This window comes from Zonotrichia leucophrys, chromosome 5 (genome assembly GCF_028769735.1).
Source record: "Zonotrichia leucophrys gambelii isolate GWCS_2022_RI chromosome 5, RI_Zleu_2.0, whole genome shotgun sequence".
Lineage (NCBI taxonomy): Eukaryota > Metazoa > Chordata > Aves > Passeriformes > Passerellidae > Zonotrichia > Zonotrichia leucophrys.
Genome location: NC_088175.1, coordinates 1,979,235 through 1,994,739, shown reverse-complemented (window position 1 = coordinate 1,994,739; position 15,505 = coordinate 1,979,235). Strand labels below are relative to the sequence as shown.

The window sequence follows — 15,505 nt, the reverse complement described above, 5'->3', positions numbered from 1 at the left end:
TGATTCAGTCTGAGTGGCTTTCTGGGATCAAAATCGATTTTTCTGCAAATCTTTATCTTGCTCAGAACCTTGAAGCAGTTTGGGATATCAAAACAGTTTCAGACACTTGCACAACCTTTAAGTCATTGAGGTGGTCAAACCTGTAAAGGCAAATAATTAAAATGTGTTCACTCACGATTCAAAACACCCATAAAGTGATCCTGAAGCACATGTTTCTTGCTATTGAATAAATCAGTGACACATTTAAGCTGCTTATTTAATTCATCCACATCAGGACAATCTGTCTCTTCCTGGAGTAATGCCACAAGGTGCTCTTGTTGCAGAATTTTCTGGTGTATCTCCTAAGGTAAAAAAAACACAAAGAATAAAGCAGGAGAAGTTTTAAAAAGTAAGTTTTGAGGGCCAAGCAGAAGTTCAGTGTACAGAGCTGCTTTAGTACAAACTAGAGTTTTGCAAAAAGGTTTAGCCCTTCCTATGTGTCAAAGTAATTTCTTAAATTTCTTAAATGTTGGCATTAGCAAGGCCATCATTAGGAAAGTATAAGCACTAAACTCTCCTTGAGCAATGTGTGTACACCTGTATGCACAAATAACCCCACAGAATAGATATGTGAATAGTGCCACTGTATTTTCCAGAGCATATAATGCCATAGGCATCACTCCACCCCCTAAATTCCTTGTTCTGTCTGTCAAGACCCTGTGGGCTGAAAGGTAACTTAGAGGGAGCTAGAGAATTAATTAAAAACTGTCTTTCCTCCAGGGCTGTGATTTCGCTGCCCCAAACACTAGAGGTCTGACACCCACAATGCACATAATCCACTCACTGCTCCACAGGAGGTTTAAACCTTGCCAGCCTAAGCCTCCAAGCTCGAGTTTCAGCAAATATTAGGCTGAAATTGTCTGCTGGGAGCTCCCCTTGCAGCCAGGCTCAGGTGGCACAAAGGCATCCTCTGTGTATTACCCAGATCTGGAGAACAGACAACCCAAACAGGCACTACTGCCTGAACATATCCTGGGTGGCAATATTGCTGCTGTGCCTGGGGTTAACCATTTCCAACAGCTGCAAGGGTTAAATATATCTGAGAATTCCAGGAAAAAGAGGCTTTTCTTCTATGTTTCTGGCAGCTTAAGGAAATATTCAAGCCAGGCTCTTCACTTGAGTTATTCCAGCAGTCTACAATTTACACAGGATGAACACTTATGAACACTTGACCAAGAGAGAAATTATGAACAAATGTATAAAATATACACAATCTGTGGCATGCTACCTCTAGTTTAGTAAAGATCTCTAAGGTGTCTGAAGGAGATAAAGCTTTGAGGAGGGATTCAGTCATTCCAATCTGTGTCTTGGCCAGATCAAGGTCTCCTTTCAGCTCTGCTGTATTCACGGTGAGTTCACTGGTTCCCCTCTTGGCTGACAAGAGCTCTTTTATTAGCTCCATTTTCTGCACAACAGATGATCTGATGACCTTAAAATTGGAAATAAACATACATCAATTATACTGGATTGATTTCTCAGAATATTACAAAAATCTATGGCAGACATAAAAAGAAATTAAGTGGTCTGAAGTCCAGATGTTTCAATTACATTTTGTTTTGATTTGTTTCCCTCCCACTCCAGAAATTGAAAAACATTTAAGTATTGCTTTTCTGAGGAGGAGTGATCTCAGCTCATCTTTATTAGTAGTTTTACTGGTGCTGTTCTATTTTATTTATCAATCTCTCCAGTGCCTACTCTGAGCTTCAGCTGCCATGAAACAGAGGGTTGCAGCTCTCTCTGTAACAAAAGCTCCTACAGTGATTCCACTGGGGGAAATTCCCCACAATAACCAAAAAAAAGGCCAGCAGAGAGGCTGGGAGCTCTGGCTTGAGACTATTCACTAAGGAGCAACAGGTGCTGAACCTCATCCTTGACTTGCATGGCAGCAGCTGGGTGGGACCCCAGCCCAGGGACTCGGGGCGCTCTCGAGGAGCACAGCACGCACAGCACAAGGTTGCTGAGTCCTTCCCTAAGCTCCTTAGATCACTTCACCCAGTGAAACTCCTCAGAGCTCACTGCCTGCTGAGGATAAACACAGAAATAGCTCAACAGGGTCAAGCTCAAGGTGCATCTGACAGACACTGTGAGAGGGTGATTATAGAACTGCTACAGGATCAAACTAACACAGTCTTAAACAAGACTTTATTCTTTGCTGTGTGAAGTTAACACAGAAAGATGAAGATTTCCTTGTGATACTCCAAAGGAAAATACCACTCTGTGTAAGAAACTCCACATTACCAAGCTACATTGTCCAGGCAAAGGTGGAGTTTAAAATGGACAGTCAGTAAAGCTGAGTTACTGGGATCCCCGAAGGGGTGATGAGGTCCATTGTGCCCTGCTGACCACCAGCTAAACACCAGATATTACTGATATCAGCCTCTTGGGGCAGGGGCAAAGGCCTAAAAAGGCTCAGAAATGAGCGAGACCTTTGTGTTTAAAACGACAGGTTTGGTTCTACCAACCTTTAGCAGCCTGAGAGATACCACAAATGAAATACCACTGCCCACTGGCAACTAAATGCCTCCAACTCTCCTTGAGCAGATATAAAGTAAAAGCAGTAACTGATTGTGGCAAAGGCAGTACTAGAAGTAGGGCTGTAGTAAGGAGGACTGGTGTATCAGCTGTAAAAGCTCCTCTGTACCTGTAGCTCCAATGGAGGTTCATTACTATTCAGAAGCTCTTCTATCTCAGCCACCGTGTTGTCAAATTTCTGGAGTTTCTGCTCTTGGGCCCGTAAGCATGCCTAAAGGTGGAAAAAACACATTGGTAACTGTGCTTCCCTCCAACAGAAAATTATATTAAAATATTCTGATTATACATTTTGGTATATAGAGGTGACACCATTTGTTCATTTCCTGATTTTTATTTTTGCAATTAAGCATTTTTTGTATTTGAGTCAGAAACACCCTGTTTCCCAGGCAAAGAAGCTGATAATGCAAATTTAGCATATATTTAAGAATCTTAATTATTTTGCTTCAAGTAAATTTGCAGGAAAATAATTTTAATTTTGCATTTATGTCTTGCTGCTTCTACTAAAAGGGATATTTTCAGATGCCATAGATTTCAAGTCAAGAATCGGCATCGTGATGGCATGTGCTTTGGTATGGAAGTGATAAAATACAACACAGGCTGTAAGCACTTTTTAAATGTAAATCCTTTGCATATGAAAAGACCTCCACTCATTTGAATGTATTTTGGAATAAGTCAGTGATGTGAAGGTAAAATGCCAGCTTCAACTTTTGAACAGGATAATGACATTGTCTCATATTCCCAAATCGATATTCCAAGCTCCCTGAGGACAAGCCTTCCTTTTGTAGTCTCTGTAAAAGCAATCATCAAAACCCATTCATGTGATGCAGCCCTTAAAAGAGTTTGCATTTGCATACAGGCTACAGGGGAAAGCAGAACTTCTCTCACATTTTTTATATATACTGAAATTATCCTTAAATACACAGTCCAATAATGCACTGCTCTTTTCTTTTGTGACAGTCTCCCTGAAAAAACATGCACCAGAGCTCACAAAGGACCCTGGGTTTCAACCCTGTGTAATCTGATACACATTGTAACAGTTGGGGGTCTTTCTGGGGGTATCAATGCAGAGGTGTTTCAGGATCAATAAAAGGAATAATAATAAAGTGATAAATGAACCTGATGCCCTCTGGACTTGGAATCGTTTTACAAAAATTCAGACGCGCATTGAGTTCAGTTTTCTCTCTTTCTATTCTGCTTTATAATAATTGCTCAGGGGAATGTGGTTTCTGTGTCTCTTGCCCTCTTCTCTCTCCTCTTTTGAGACTTATCTCTCAGAAGGAAGCAGCAGAATAACCTTACTGTAGCCACCTCCAGCACAGCCCTTCCTGAGGAGGAGAAGAGTCACACTGGGGGCACAGCCACATCATGCTGGACTTGAGCAGTTTCCAGGTAACAAAATGGCCCTAAAGATGCATTTTCCAGCTGGTGCATTTTACTGCAGCCTCCAGGGACCTAAACTACTCCAGGAAAATTCTGACAATACAATGGTAGAGACAACAATGATGTGACAAAATATCCACTGCTGCACAGTGGATATCCACTGTTTCCTGGTGAAGATCCATACACAAAGAGCACCTTGGCTTTTCACTTCTCTGCAAACTAAAACAAATGAGCAGTGCTAACAGTAGGAAGAAAGCTGCAAACAACCATAATAAACACCAGGCCATTTGTAGCTTGTAAACACTGAGAAAAAACTGCTTGCAAATTTTCAAACAAGAGGATATGAGATGTATTTATATATTTATGTCTCAATCACTCAATTTCAAGCAGGAAAATATTTTTGCTTAATAGACACTGGTTATGACCACAATGATGCAGCACAGCTGCTCCATTTTGGCCCTGAAGTTAGAAAATCAAATATTCACCCCCGTATATGAAGCTTTCAATGGCACAGACCTAGTGCATGTGTTTTTATACCCAGCTGCACCCTGACACCAAGAAGTAACATTATAATCTGTGCCAAAGGGGCACAGGCAGCCCAGGCTCTGCTGCTGCCTGCCCATGTGCAGCCCCTGGAGATGCTCTGCAGCCACTCTCTGCTGAGGCTACAATAAGTTACAGTGAGGAACACAGGGGGAAAATAAACAAACCACCTCTGAGACCTCTCCTTGAGCTGGGCAAAGCACAGCTGTCCCAGAGGCTCCAGCATCTTCACTGACAGGCCACTTCTCCTGGAAAACTGATCATTAGGATATACACACTCTTTTCTTTCTCTGTGTACTGCTGCACTCCAGGCTTCAGCATCACAGGCCTTCTCTTTGCTCCATCTCTGTACAGCATTTGCAGTGTTGCATTGATTGAAAACCATTAACTACACACATACACTATCTGTGCATTAGTTTTCCAAGACCTGCATCCCCAAATAAAGGCAACATCCTTAGTGCAACCACCCATGCAAATACAACTGCAAATGTTACAACTTCCTCTCCTGGTTTATCTATGCAACGATCATGTTTATAGCCCAAAACCCATAGTATAATATAGTATAAAGAAAAGGCAAAAAATTGCCATTTAAATTACCTTCAACTGAGCAAGGTACTCCTCAGTCAGGCAATTGTCTTCTGCATTCTTGAGCTCTTCATCTGCCCAAGCTTCAATTGTGCCAGATAAGTTCAGGAGTTTGTCCCACAAAGCCTGAGCTCTCCCCAAATTATCACAGTAATTTTCGGTCTTTTCATTGATCTACCATTAGATTGATAGGCAGAAAACACACACAGATTTCAAAAAATGTTGAGTTATATTCCAAAAGCAAAAGCAGCACAAGAAAAATGGAATGAGATGAAATCACCCACAAAAATAAGAGCAGAAAATGGGGGGGAAAAAAAATCTCGTGTCTTCACAGTGAACTGGTCATGGAGAAGATACTTAAATCCCTGCCACACATGTCACCAAACATACCAATCACAACAGCAGCTTGCCAGTTTTAAGGCAGGTTTAGGAAGGAGCCTTGCTCATTAATGTTTATCTTCTCCCAGTAAATACCATTTAATCTCAGTATTGATGCACTGCTTAGATCGACAGTGGCAAACATTTCCCACCTAAAGCACCAGCACTACAATTTTCCAGATTTGTCTCCAAAGTCTAAATCCATAGAAGTTGTTATGGAAGCTTACAGATTCATGCAGAAAACACAAATATTGCCTTTTCTGCATTTTCTAGAATTATTTTCTCCCAAGGAGTACAGACAATATAAATTACCTGAGAGATCACAAACATTACATCCATAGACACTCTGCAAGCTTTGCTCTGGTAAACACTTGGATTTATCTCTTAAGAATCCCTGCCATATTGCACTTAATTTATTTGAAATATTACACCCACATCAGAATCAATTACTATAATGCATAACAGATAAGACCACCCTGATAATTTACTTTTTACATACATCCAGCCATCTGTCCACAATAATGTTAGCCTCATTCTCGAACGGAGGCTCCTCAAAGCTTCTCATTTTATTCAGCTGGAATTGCAGGTTTTTGCAGATTTGATTTATTTTGTCTACATCTTCAGAGTGATCATTAAATTCCTCTTTTGCCTCTTCAATCTGTGAAAAAAAACCACATGGATATTTGTGAGCATATTTGCTTATGATTTTTTATTCAGCAAAATATTTTTAAACTGATTTGCTGGTTTGTTGTTTTTTTTTTGCTTAGAGAAACAACAGCATTACATAAAATAATCTATTTTATACAATATGATGAGACTAGGAATGCATTCTGTGTTGTTCTACCCCTGCCATGCTGACAGGAATATTTCCCTGTTAGAAATCCATATCATTCTGTTATTGGCTGCAGAACAGCGGAGTGGGAATATGGATAATTTATTTCTAAGAGAGCCAAAACCACAGTTTGCTTTTGAAGTCCTAAGTGCCAGATCCAAGTGGACTGTACATCCACACACAGAACCTTGATTACAGAGATAAACAATGCAGAGTGTGATAATAATCTGAGATACTATTACAACTGCATTCTGAACCCCAGGTTTTGAACTATTTACAGAAAAAAGCTAAAATCTGATTTAAACACAGACACTGTCAAAATATGTCACAGCCAGAAAGTGAAACGTCTCCTTCTCCTACTTTCTATTTAAACACCAAGCTGTTTCTTTGTGTTTCATTGGAATGTCAGTGTTTACAAACAACATGGAAGCTTCCTGGAAAAGAAACACTGACCTCTAGTGCCAGGCACTTGGATGTGAACAGCTCTCTCCTTATTTCCCACAGACATCCTGGGAAATTACTTCTTCCCATACCGACCCCACTGGGCACTGAGCTCAGGGGAGGGATGGCAGAGCTGTTCTGACAAACCAGAACAAAGCAGAGAACTTTCCCTGCTATTATTTTGCATCATTCTATATAACAAATCATGAGCACTCAAGGACATGCCTGGGCTGTGCCACAGCAATTTCAGACCAGAGCTCTGGGAGTGGGAATTGCAGAGCCCAGGGTGAGGAGGGAGGGCTGTTCCCAGAGAGGGATCTCCATAAAGCAGGGGCTGGGATATGCAGCAATGCCCCCCTTGCAGCAGGAGCCCAGGTGATACAAAGTGCCCCAAGTCTCACTGGAGGGACCAAGAAGTGACCCTGCCTCAGCTAAAGGGGGCTGGCACAAGCAGACACCATCCCATTGCCTCAGGAAACACCACTCACATTCCTTCTTCAATCTAACCAGCCCAGGCACTGCCTGTGAGCAAACTCTCCTGGATGCTATGGGTGATGCCTCATCAGAAAGCCTAAAAAGAGGATCTGAACAACCAGTTACATCATCCAGGATATGTGAAACCTGTGTAGTAAAATGATCATGATGGCCATGCTGCTGCTCACTAAGCTGTTAACCATGGACAACTACTCCAGTAGCTGTATTCACTTAGCCAAGCAGCTGGCTGTCACATTTCTGACGGAAAAGGTGGAAAGCTTTAAACTAAATGAAGAGGTGTCCAGAAGTACCTGCTCATTCAGCAAGAGTAGCTCATCAAGTAATGTAAAAGCTAATGCAAATGTTTAACTCTGTCACAGACAGCTTGGAGCAAAAGGACAGGACTTAATCTCATCTTCATACTGGATACTAGCTCTTCCATGGGGTTTGGTTTAATGTTTTTAATCCCTCTCCATTAACAAGACTGATTCACTACGAAAAAACAACCTTAAACCTACTTAAAACAAAAAATATGGAGTCCCTAAAGGTATTTTGGAAGCCAAAGTGAAAGCAGGGCCTTAACATCTGCCCTGAAGGCTGAAGGTACAAGGGCAACCCTGCATCTGAATGCTCCCAGGAAAGGCTTTTCTTTCCTTTCCACTAAGTTCTTGCTACTTACCTTTGCTATCAGTCTGTTCAAATTCTCCTTCCCCATGTAAGAAGTTTGCTGGGAAAGCACAATCTCCTGTTTCTGGATGATGCTGGTCAGACTCGTTTTGCAGCTTTGATACTGCTTCAGGAGCTCCAGAACTCTTGCACACTGCTCCTGGCTATTAAAAAGAGATGCATTATTTATGGCCTAAGCACAAACCTGCAGCCTCAACCTCCTATCTGCTCTCTTCTCCTGTATTCACACATGTGGGAAGTTTGACAAACAGGCTGGGATGAGAGAAAAGGAGAGATTAACTGTACCAGTCTTAAATCCTGCAATAATGTGTGATACCTGTGTGGTATCCAGACAGTTTTTGGAATCAGAAATGCCCTTCACCATCAAATGCCTCTGATCCACATTTGGCTGTGATGAGCAGCTGTGTTCATATGATCCTCTCCACCTGAGAGGTGAGCTCAGCCACAGTAAACTGAAATATCACATGCAGCAGAGCTCACAGCAGCTTGGATGGTGGATACCAGCCCATCCTTCAGTGGGGTATGAAAACAGGTTACTCCCACCTGTGCAAGCCATGAGAATTAACCAGAACTGTGCCAGTACTTGCAAAACCTCTGGGCATCTTCAAAAACCATATTTGAAGCGCAGATGCCCTGGGCAATCAACCACAGCCTCTCTCAGTCCCCTCTCTCACAGAATTATCAAACCAAGCTCCCTTTATTTTGCTGTTTTCCCAGCTGTCCTTTTCCATTTGTTTCGGTTTGTCTCTTCCTTTTCAGAGTGCTGGCAGGAAATTCACAGCAACTACAGAAGACACAGCATTCCCTACAGCAGCCAGGTTTTCTCCTGGATGCCAATTAAGTCCAACACATCACTGCATACCTGCTAAATGATGGGACTGTGATGCTTTTAAAATATGCAAAATTAATTAGCTTTGGCTGCAAACTTCCACGTGCAATTCTTGGCTTAATGATAGTTTATGTCTCCACTGTACCTTTAAGGTCTAGTCTAGGGCTTTTTTTCTGTTTGATTTCACAAGCAAACTTCTTACTTGAACAATATTACTTTAAAATGCAATTTTCCTCCTTACCATTCAGCAAGCAAGAGCTTTGTATCCTCCCATAACCTCTCTGTAACTCTGCACTGCTCATTTGCTTCCTCTGCTTTCTCCTCATTGATCTGTGGGAGCTTATTAGCAATTTCTTGCAGAGATTTCATTTCAGCAGCAGCACGATCCAATTCCTTTTCCAATTCTGTTAATGATTTTATCCTTTATTAGAAAAAAAAAAAAAGAAATACAGCCTTATATTAAAGTAAGCCTTTGATTTGGTTCACAATGTAATTATTAAGTTCCCTAGAAATTCATCCTGAGCTCCACATATTGTATTAAATGACATCATAAAAAGTCTAATTTGGTCTTCAATTCATGTAATCTAACACAGGCCCTCAGATGAGTTATGCTGACCTCAACACTGTGAGAAAATAATCCAAAATCTGAAGGCCGGCTGGGTCTGTATGAACACAGTGAAATTAATTTGTATTAAAAGGCAAGTGCAGTCTGTCCATCTTACCCTGCAGAGTTTCAGATCAGAGGCATCACTGCCTAGCAAGGGAACCCATCTCCCTGTCTGACAGTTTTCTTACTGAAAACTAAAATCACAATAACCCATCTCCTATTTTTTCTTCCTCAATACTGCTTCAAATAGATAGATAGATACATAGATAGATACATAGGAGTTTGAAAGAAAAAAAATGGAGAAGTCTTCCTTTTTAAGGTTGTGATGGAGCAAATAAAACAAACTCACAGCTACTGTCTACAGATACTTCAAATTTCAGTGTTCTGCAGAGAGGACCCAGGCTGATTCCACTGAAATTATGAAATTAGAAGAGCTTTAAAAAATAATTTACCTTTTCTGAATAGCTGGAATTGTTGGATCCTTCAAGCCTATTTTGTTGATTCTGTCCCGGAGATCCTGAATGGTTTTAAGGAGTTCACTGTTTTTTCTGGAAAAAGTCTTGTGTAAGTCTTTTTCTTCTGCAGGCACCTGCTCTCTTGAGGGATCATAAATGGCATTTAGCTTTTTAGATAAAGCCTGAACAAGTTTTTCACACCAAGTCTGTCTCCCATGATCAGCATCTTCAAGACCGATATTAACACTCATCAGGCGCTCATCCAGCCTTTTGGCCTCTTCTGCCAGATGAGAAACTTCCTGTGCAGCCTCCCTCAAAGCTTTTCCCTGCATTTCAGGTTGATCTGGGGGATCTGGGAGAGATGTGATGGAAGATTGGATCCTCTTCAGGGAGGCCATAAAAGTTTCCAGATCTTTAAGGACAGCCTCACGGATCTGCATTTTATGGCGCATTTCTTCAAGCTGCTTCTGACAGTTAATTATAACTTTTCTTGCAGCTTGCAGGTCTAATGGATTAACTTCATCTCCTGCTGAACTGTCCAGGTGTTCCAATTGTTTGCACTCTTCAATCTGTTCTAATATGCATCTTTGCAGCATCTGAAATTTAGAGAATGACCAAAAATGTTAGCTAGTGAAGAAAAACATATCCTGCATTCAAGCCAAACCTGTGACTGAAAAACAAATTATAATAGCAGTAAAAAAGTATGCTAAACAGGGTAGGTAAGATAGAAAACCTACTCTGGATGTCAGTGGAGGGAAGGAAAAAAACCAACAAAATAATCAAATAAAATGGTATTCCACACATAGAAAATTTGATCAGCACTACAGAAAGCTCAAGACTGCTTCCTGCAATCAGACAAGAAGGAGAGAAAGATGATGATAGTCCTGGGACTGAAAGCAGCAGGCTCCCACAGCAGGACATCAGCCAGAGCACAGGCAGCCACAGAGATATTTATTACTCTGCCATCTTTCAGTTCCTTATTCTATACTTTTGGAGCAGACTTCCATGCATTTAAAAATCTCCTGGTGCAGCCTGCAGGCTCTCTGGCTGCAGCCCTCAAAGAGCAGCAGGTCAGGGCTGTGAAAGCCCAGATGTGCAGAGAGCTGGGCAAAAATTCTGAGCCCTTGCAGCCAAAGCTGGTCAGACAGAGCACACATGCTGTCTGCCCTACAGCTTGAGAGACCTAAACCCTACTGCACTGGAGAGCCAAGGACAGACAAGTGCAAACTTTCAGTTCTGTGTAGCTGTCAGTGTGCTCAGCCAGAGGGCAAGCCAAGAATGAAACAGAATTCACTCTGCCCAGTGGACCAGGGCCTGGGCATCAGATATTGATAGCAGGTGAACAATTACTGCAGCCACACTGAGCTTCCAAAGCCATCCTGAGCTGTGCTCAGATACTGCAGCAGATGTGACACAAGGTAGCTGGGCTGAGCTCGTAAATTAACAGTTCATTAAGTGCATGACTCTACAAAATTGTATAAGGCCAAGTGGGAACACCACAAATCTGCATCAAAAAAAGATCCTAAGCTACAAGGAAATGTTCACAACAATGGCTTTCACAGCAGAACCTACTGAGGGTCCCTGGCTTGTTCTACAGGACCAACAATGTTTAAAACACGGGGACTAAAATGCCATTACAGATTTTAGAAGGTTTGGGAACTCTTGTCAGCAGCCCTAACCTCCTGAGTGAAAATCCCATGACGTTCTCTGCTTCCTAGATATTAATACCTATCCTTGCTAGGGTGTGGTCTCTGCATCTTCCCTTACCTTCAGTTCACTCTCAGGAAGGTTGCAGTCCATCAGACTAAACTGGTGGATGTACTTTTTCTTCAGCCATTGATCTACTAATTGACAGACAGAGATGGATTGATTTTCTGTTTCCAAAATAATTTCCATAGCAGCCCTTAAAGAACTTGCTCTGCAAGAAAGGTAACAAAACATGAACTGGGAAAGCAAGCAAGAAAAGACACTCAATATTTTTAAGCACAAAAAGCCACAAAAATAATGTAACTGTCTAACAGATCTAATCCTCCCCCTCCCAAGGTTAGATGAGTTTGTCTCTGATTAATGAGAAAAGCAATGTGAATCATTGTGAATTTAACCAAAAGATGAAAGGAAATAACAGCAATAAATGGGAATATTGCACAGTTATGTCAAAAAGATCTGTCTCTGATCTTCTTGGGGAGACTCACACTGTCTTCCATGTGTATATGAATAAAGAAAAATTAAGAACAGCCTAATTTTTTGCAATGAAGAAAAGGTTAAAAATGTGCAGCTATTTTCTCCAACACAAATTATTCTCTTCACAACATACACAATTAGTTACAATTCCTTAGCTAACACCATAAAGTGTTATTTTATACCTGATACTTATCATATCCTGAAGTTCTTTCCACTCGCTTTGTAGCTTGTTCCTTGCCTCAGAGAGAGCAGCCTGCTGCACTTCAGACACAAGATTTTCTAAGGTAGATGAGATCTTTTCCAATTCTTTCCAACCCGACGTGAATTCCATGTCTATCATTTCCTAGAAGACAAGCAACTCTAATGCATTAATATGATCCTGTATTTCTCAGTGGACATTTCATAAAACTAGTCACAAGAGTCTCTACAAAAACAGTGAAAACATCATTTGAAAGTAAGAATATCTACTGCCTTTTTTCTCCTTCAAGACCCAGCTTTTAGCTGCATGCAAATTTCCAGTAACATTTTACAGTGAGAATTTCTATGTCAGATATATGCCTTGGCTACATTTTATAAAAGGGTCAATAAATAACAGGCCAGGCATTCTTACTACAAGAATGAAAATATCTCCACCTAGCTATGTTCAGAAGAAAAACAAATGTAGAACTGAACCAAGTTCTGAGATTCTTGATGAGGCTTTGTAGTTCTTTCAAGAAAGGAAATAAAAAATTGCAGTAATAAACTTGTCAACATCAACTCTGTGCCTTTTGCTGTCGCCTCAAGGACCTCACAAACCTAACCAAGTTTTATATGTCCTGGAACAGCTCCATTTTGCACAAACACCATTTGGTGGTTCAACTCTGATGACTCCTGCAGCCCTGGCCATCTCTGCTGACAAACAAAAAGCTCCTTTCTGCAGTTTTTTTCCCATTACACCTATTTCAGCCTGCAGACAACAAACCCAAAGCCACCAATTTCTTCTTTTCTTTCAGCAACACCTGCAAAACTCCAGTGCTAGGCAGCAATGCAGTTCTGTTGAATCCTAAATCCTTGATTTCCCTTCTTCTAACACATATGGTTGCAAGGATGCTGCTTTTCACTTGGCAATATATAATATATGTAACAGAGAAGTGACTGCTCTACATGAGAAAATAACAATTTAGGCACCAGGTGTATTTTTAAAAGATGAATACTTGCCTCCAGTTCAAACAGCTTAAACTTAAGGGATGAAGTGTCTTTTATTTCATCAGTAAAGTCAGATGTTACTTTATCTCTGCTGTGACGTAGAAGTTCCTCCAGGTTACTTCTCTGTGTATTAAAGCTAAGGAAAGATGCAAACACTTTCAGAGAGAATATTACTTTTAATTAAATGGAACATCTCAGGGTACGGGACTCACTGATCAACAGAGTGCCATCAAAAAATAAGCACAGTCTATTGCAAGTACATATTTTATTTAAGTCCAAAATGAATGAATAATGCATAATTGAGCAACATATTAAACAGATTGCTCATATGGCTAATCTTCAAATCTAAATGCCAGCCTGCATTCTCTAAATTCAGTTTTACCAAAGTAAAAGTGTCAGTTCTCTAAAAAACCTGACACATTTCTTTATTTTACAATATTTGAAGTTATTAGTAAGGCAGATGCAGACTTTCCTAGCCCAAGAAAATGAGTAAAACATTCATAGCTAAAAATATTCTTGCTACAAAATCCTAATGCTCGAAGCATTTAGTTACTGCAGTGCTTCCCTATAAATTACAGATCAATATTCAGTAAACTGTAGCAGAAAAAAGAACAGGGTTCTGCATAGCAAAAATGCACCTTATGTTTAGTACATTCAATGAATTTGTGAGCTAATTTGTCTAGCACAGCATCATACTTTAACAACAATGCATTTTCTCCTTTAAAAATTACCTCTCTAACAAAGCTGGTATGGCCAATTCACCATCTTCCTCAAACTCATCTGCACAGCTCTCTCCATTGTGGTGCTTCACATCTGGCTCCAAAACTGCATCTGCAGCAGGTCTTGAGGTCTGAGTAAAAATAAAAAGGGTGACAGTGACCTCCACAATACCCTGTGCAATACACAGCAAAGCCTAACAATCATCTGTGAGCTCCTGAAGGAAGGGATGGTTTGATGTGTCCCAGAGGAGATGAGAGAAGCCATTCATGAATTCAAGATGTGTTTGAACCCAATCACAAGCCCAAAGAACAAATTTTGGAATATTTGCATCCAGCTCATTCATTCTTTTCACAGATACAGACAAATGCCTCCAACTCTTCACTAGGACTCTGTCCTCTGAAAATTGTTCTATTACTGGGACACTACGGGGGATTTTCACTTGAACACAGCTTCCCACATAACCTTTACACCTGAAAATGACTTTTTTGCAAAATATAATTCCAGTCTGGAGGCTCACATCTTCTCAGGATGCCGAATGCTGCTGCTCCCATGTTAATTTTTATTATTTACTTAATCTACATTCACAAGCACAGTGGGGTTTGGATTCCTAACCAGAGGCCCAAGGTCTTATCACAATAAAAACAGTAAGAGAAATAAACACTTTTTCCTCCTGGCAATGACCTCCCTTTGACAGAGCACTGTTTTCCATCAGTAAGTCTGGACTTCTTACCTCCTGCACCATAAGGCTGTCAATTTCTTGAGAAGAACCAGACTCTTCTCCATTCTCAGAAGCCAAAATGGAGTTCCTACAAGAACAAAATATTAAATGCAAAGGGAAAAAAAATATCCTAGCTCAAGGTTTAAAACAGTGCAGCTGTGTTGAAGGATAATCAAACATAGTACTTGCCAGTTTATGAAACTTAATACTTTAAGTGTTTGAATGCACAGCTGGCCACAGTAATGTACTACCAAAACACATTAGAGTATCCCAAAATTTATGTGTAAAAATGATTTCTATAAAGCTACAACATCCCATGGCTCAGCCACCCACCCTTTCTGAGGGGGCTGTCCTTTTCCAACACGAGCCAGCAGTGCTGTGTAAGTGTCTGCCACCATTTGCTGAACCTTTTCTAGCCTTTTCTCACAGTCTGCAGTGAGTGTCTGCATCCCTGGGACAGCTTCTTCTGAGAGTCTTGCCAATGTTTTAAGGTCTTCCAAAGACTTGTTAAGTTCCTTCATGCTGCCTTCGTGTGAAAAAAAGGCCTAAACAAAGAAAAATCAATATAATAACCCCATGCTAAAACACCAGGATTATTCTCATATATTATTCTCATATATTTTTTTATACTTCCATTATCTTGGTTGAGTGCTCTTAAAAGTCTAAGTTGTCAAACCAACACACACTTATCTTTTCTTGGTTCTTTCTAAAATAGAGCCAGAAAGTAAATTAGGATTTCTGGCAACATGTTCCCAACTATATTCACATGACTACACTGACTCTTGCTTGATTTAGAAATTCATTATGTTCTACAATTTTTAATTTTGGTCCCAAGTTTTCTTCACCCTGACATCAGATAGAAGTGTCCTACTGACTACAGAAAAAGTAGAATATTTTTAAAATATTCCTTATCAATTAT

General features: G+C 40.5%; 1 protein-coding gene across 1 annotated transcript in view; it reads right to left on the bottom strand.

Annotated features, from left to right (window-relative positions):
* Nucleotides 1–15,505, bottom strand: part of SYNE2 (spectrin repeat containing nuclear envelope protein 2) — a 175,740-nt gene that overhangs the window by 113,312 nt on the left and 46,923 nt on the right. Inside the window, exons 23-36 of the mRNA XM_064713480.1 lie at nt 14,920–15,131; nt 14,599–14,674; nt 13,880–13,998; nt 13,161–13,284; nt 12,146–12,306; nt 11,550–11,700; nt 9,780–10,378; nt 8,962–9,141; nt 7,884–8,034; nt 5,957–6,115; nt 5,092–5,253; nt 2,681–2,782; nt 1,268–1,468; nt 176–341 (exon numbers count right to left, since the gene is read on the bottom strand). Coding sequence (XP_064569550.1) covers nt 176–341; nt 1,268–1,468; nt 2,681–2,782; nt 5,092–5,253; nt 5,957–6,115; nt 7,884–8,034; nt 8,962–9,141; nt 9,780–10,378; nt 11,550–11,700; nt 12,146–12,306; nt 13,161–13,284; nt 13,880–13,998; nt 14,599–14,674; nt 14,920–15,131 — 2,563 coding nt within the window. The remainder of the gene's footprint in view (nt 1–175; nt 342–1,267; nt 1,469–2,680; nt 2,783–5,091; nt 5,254–5,956; nt 6,116–7,883; nt 8,035–8,961; nt 9,142–9,779; nt 10,379–11,549; nt 11,701–12,145; nt 12,307–13,160; nt 13,285–13,879; nt 13,999–14,598; nt 14,675–14,919; nt 15,132–15,505) is intronic.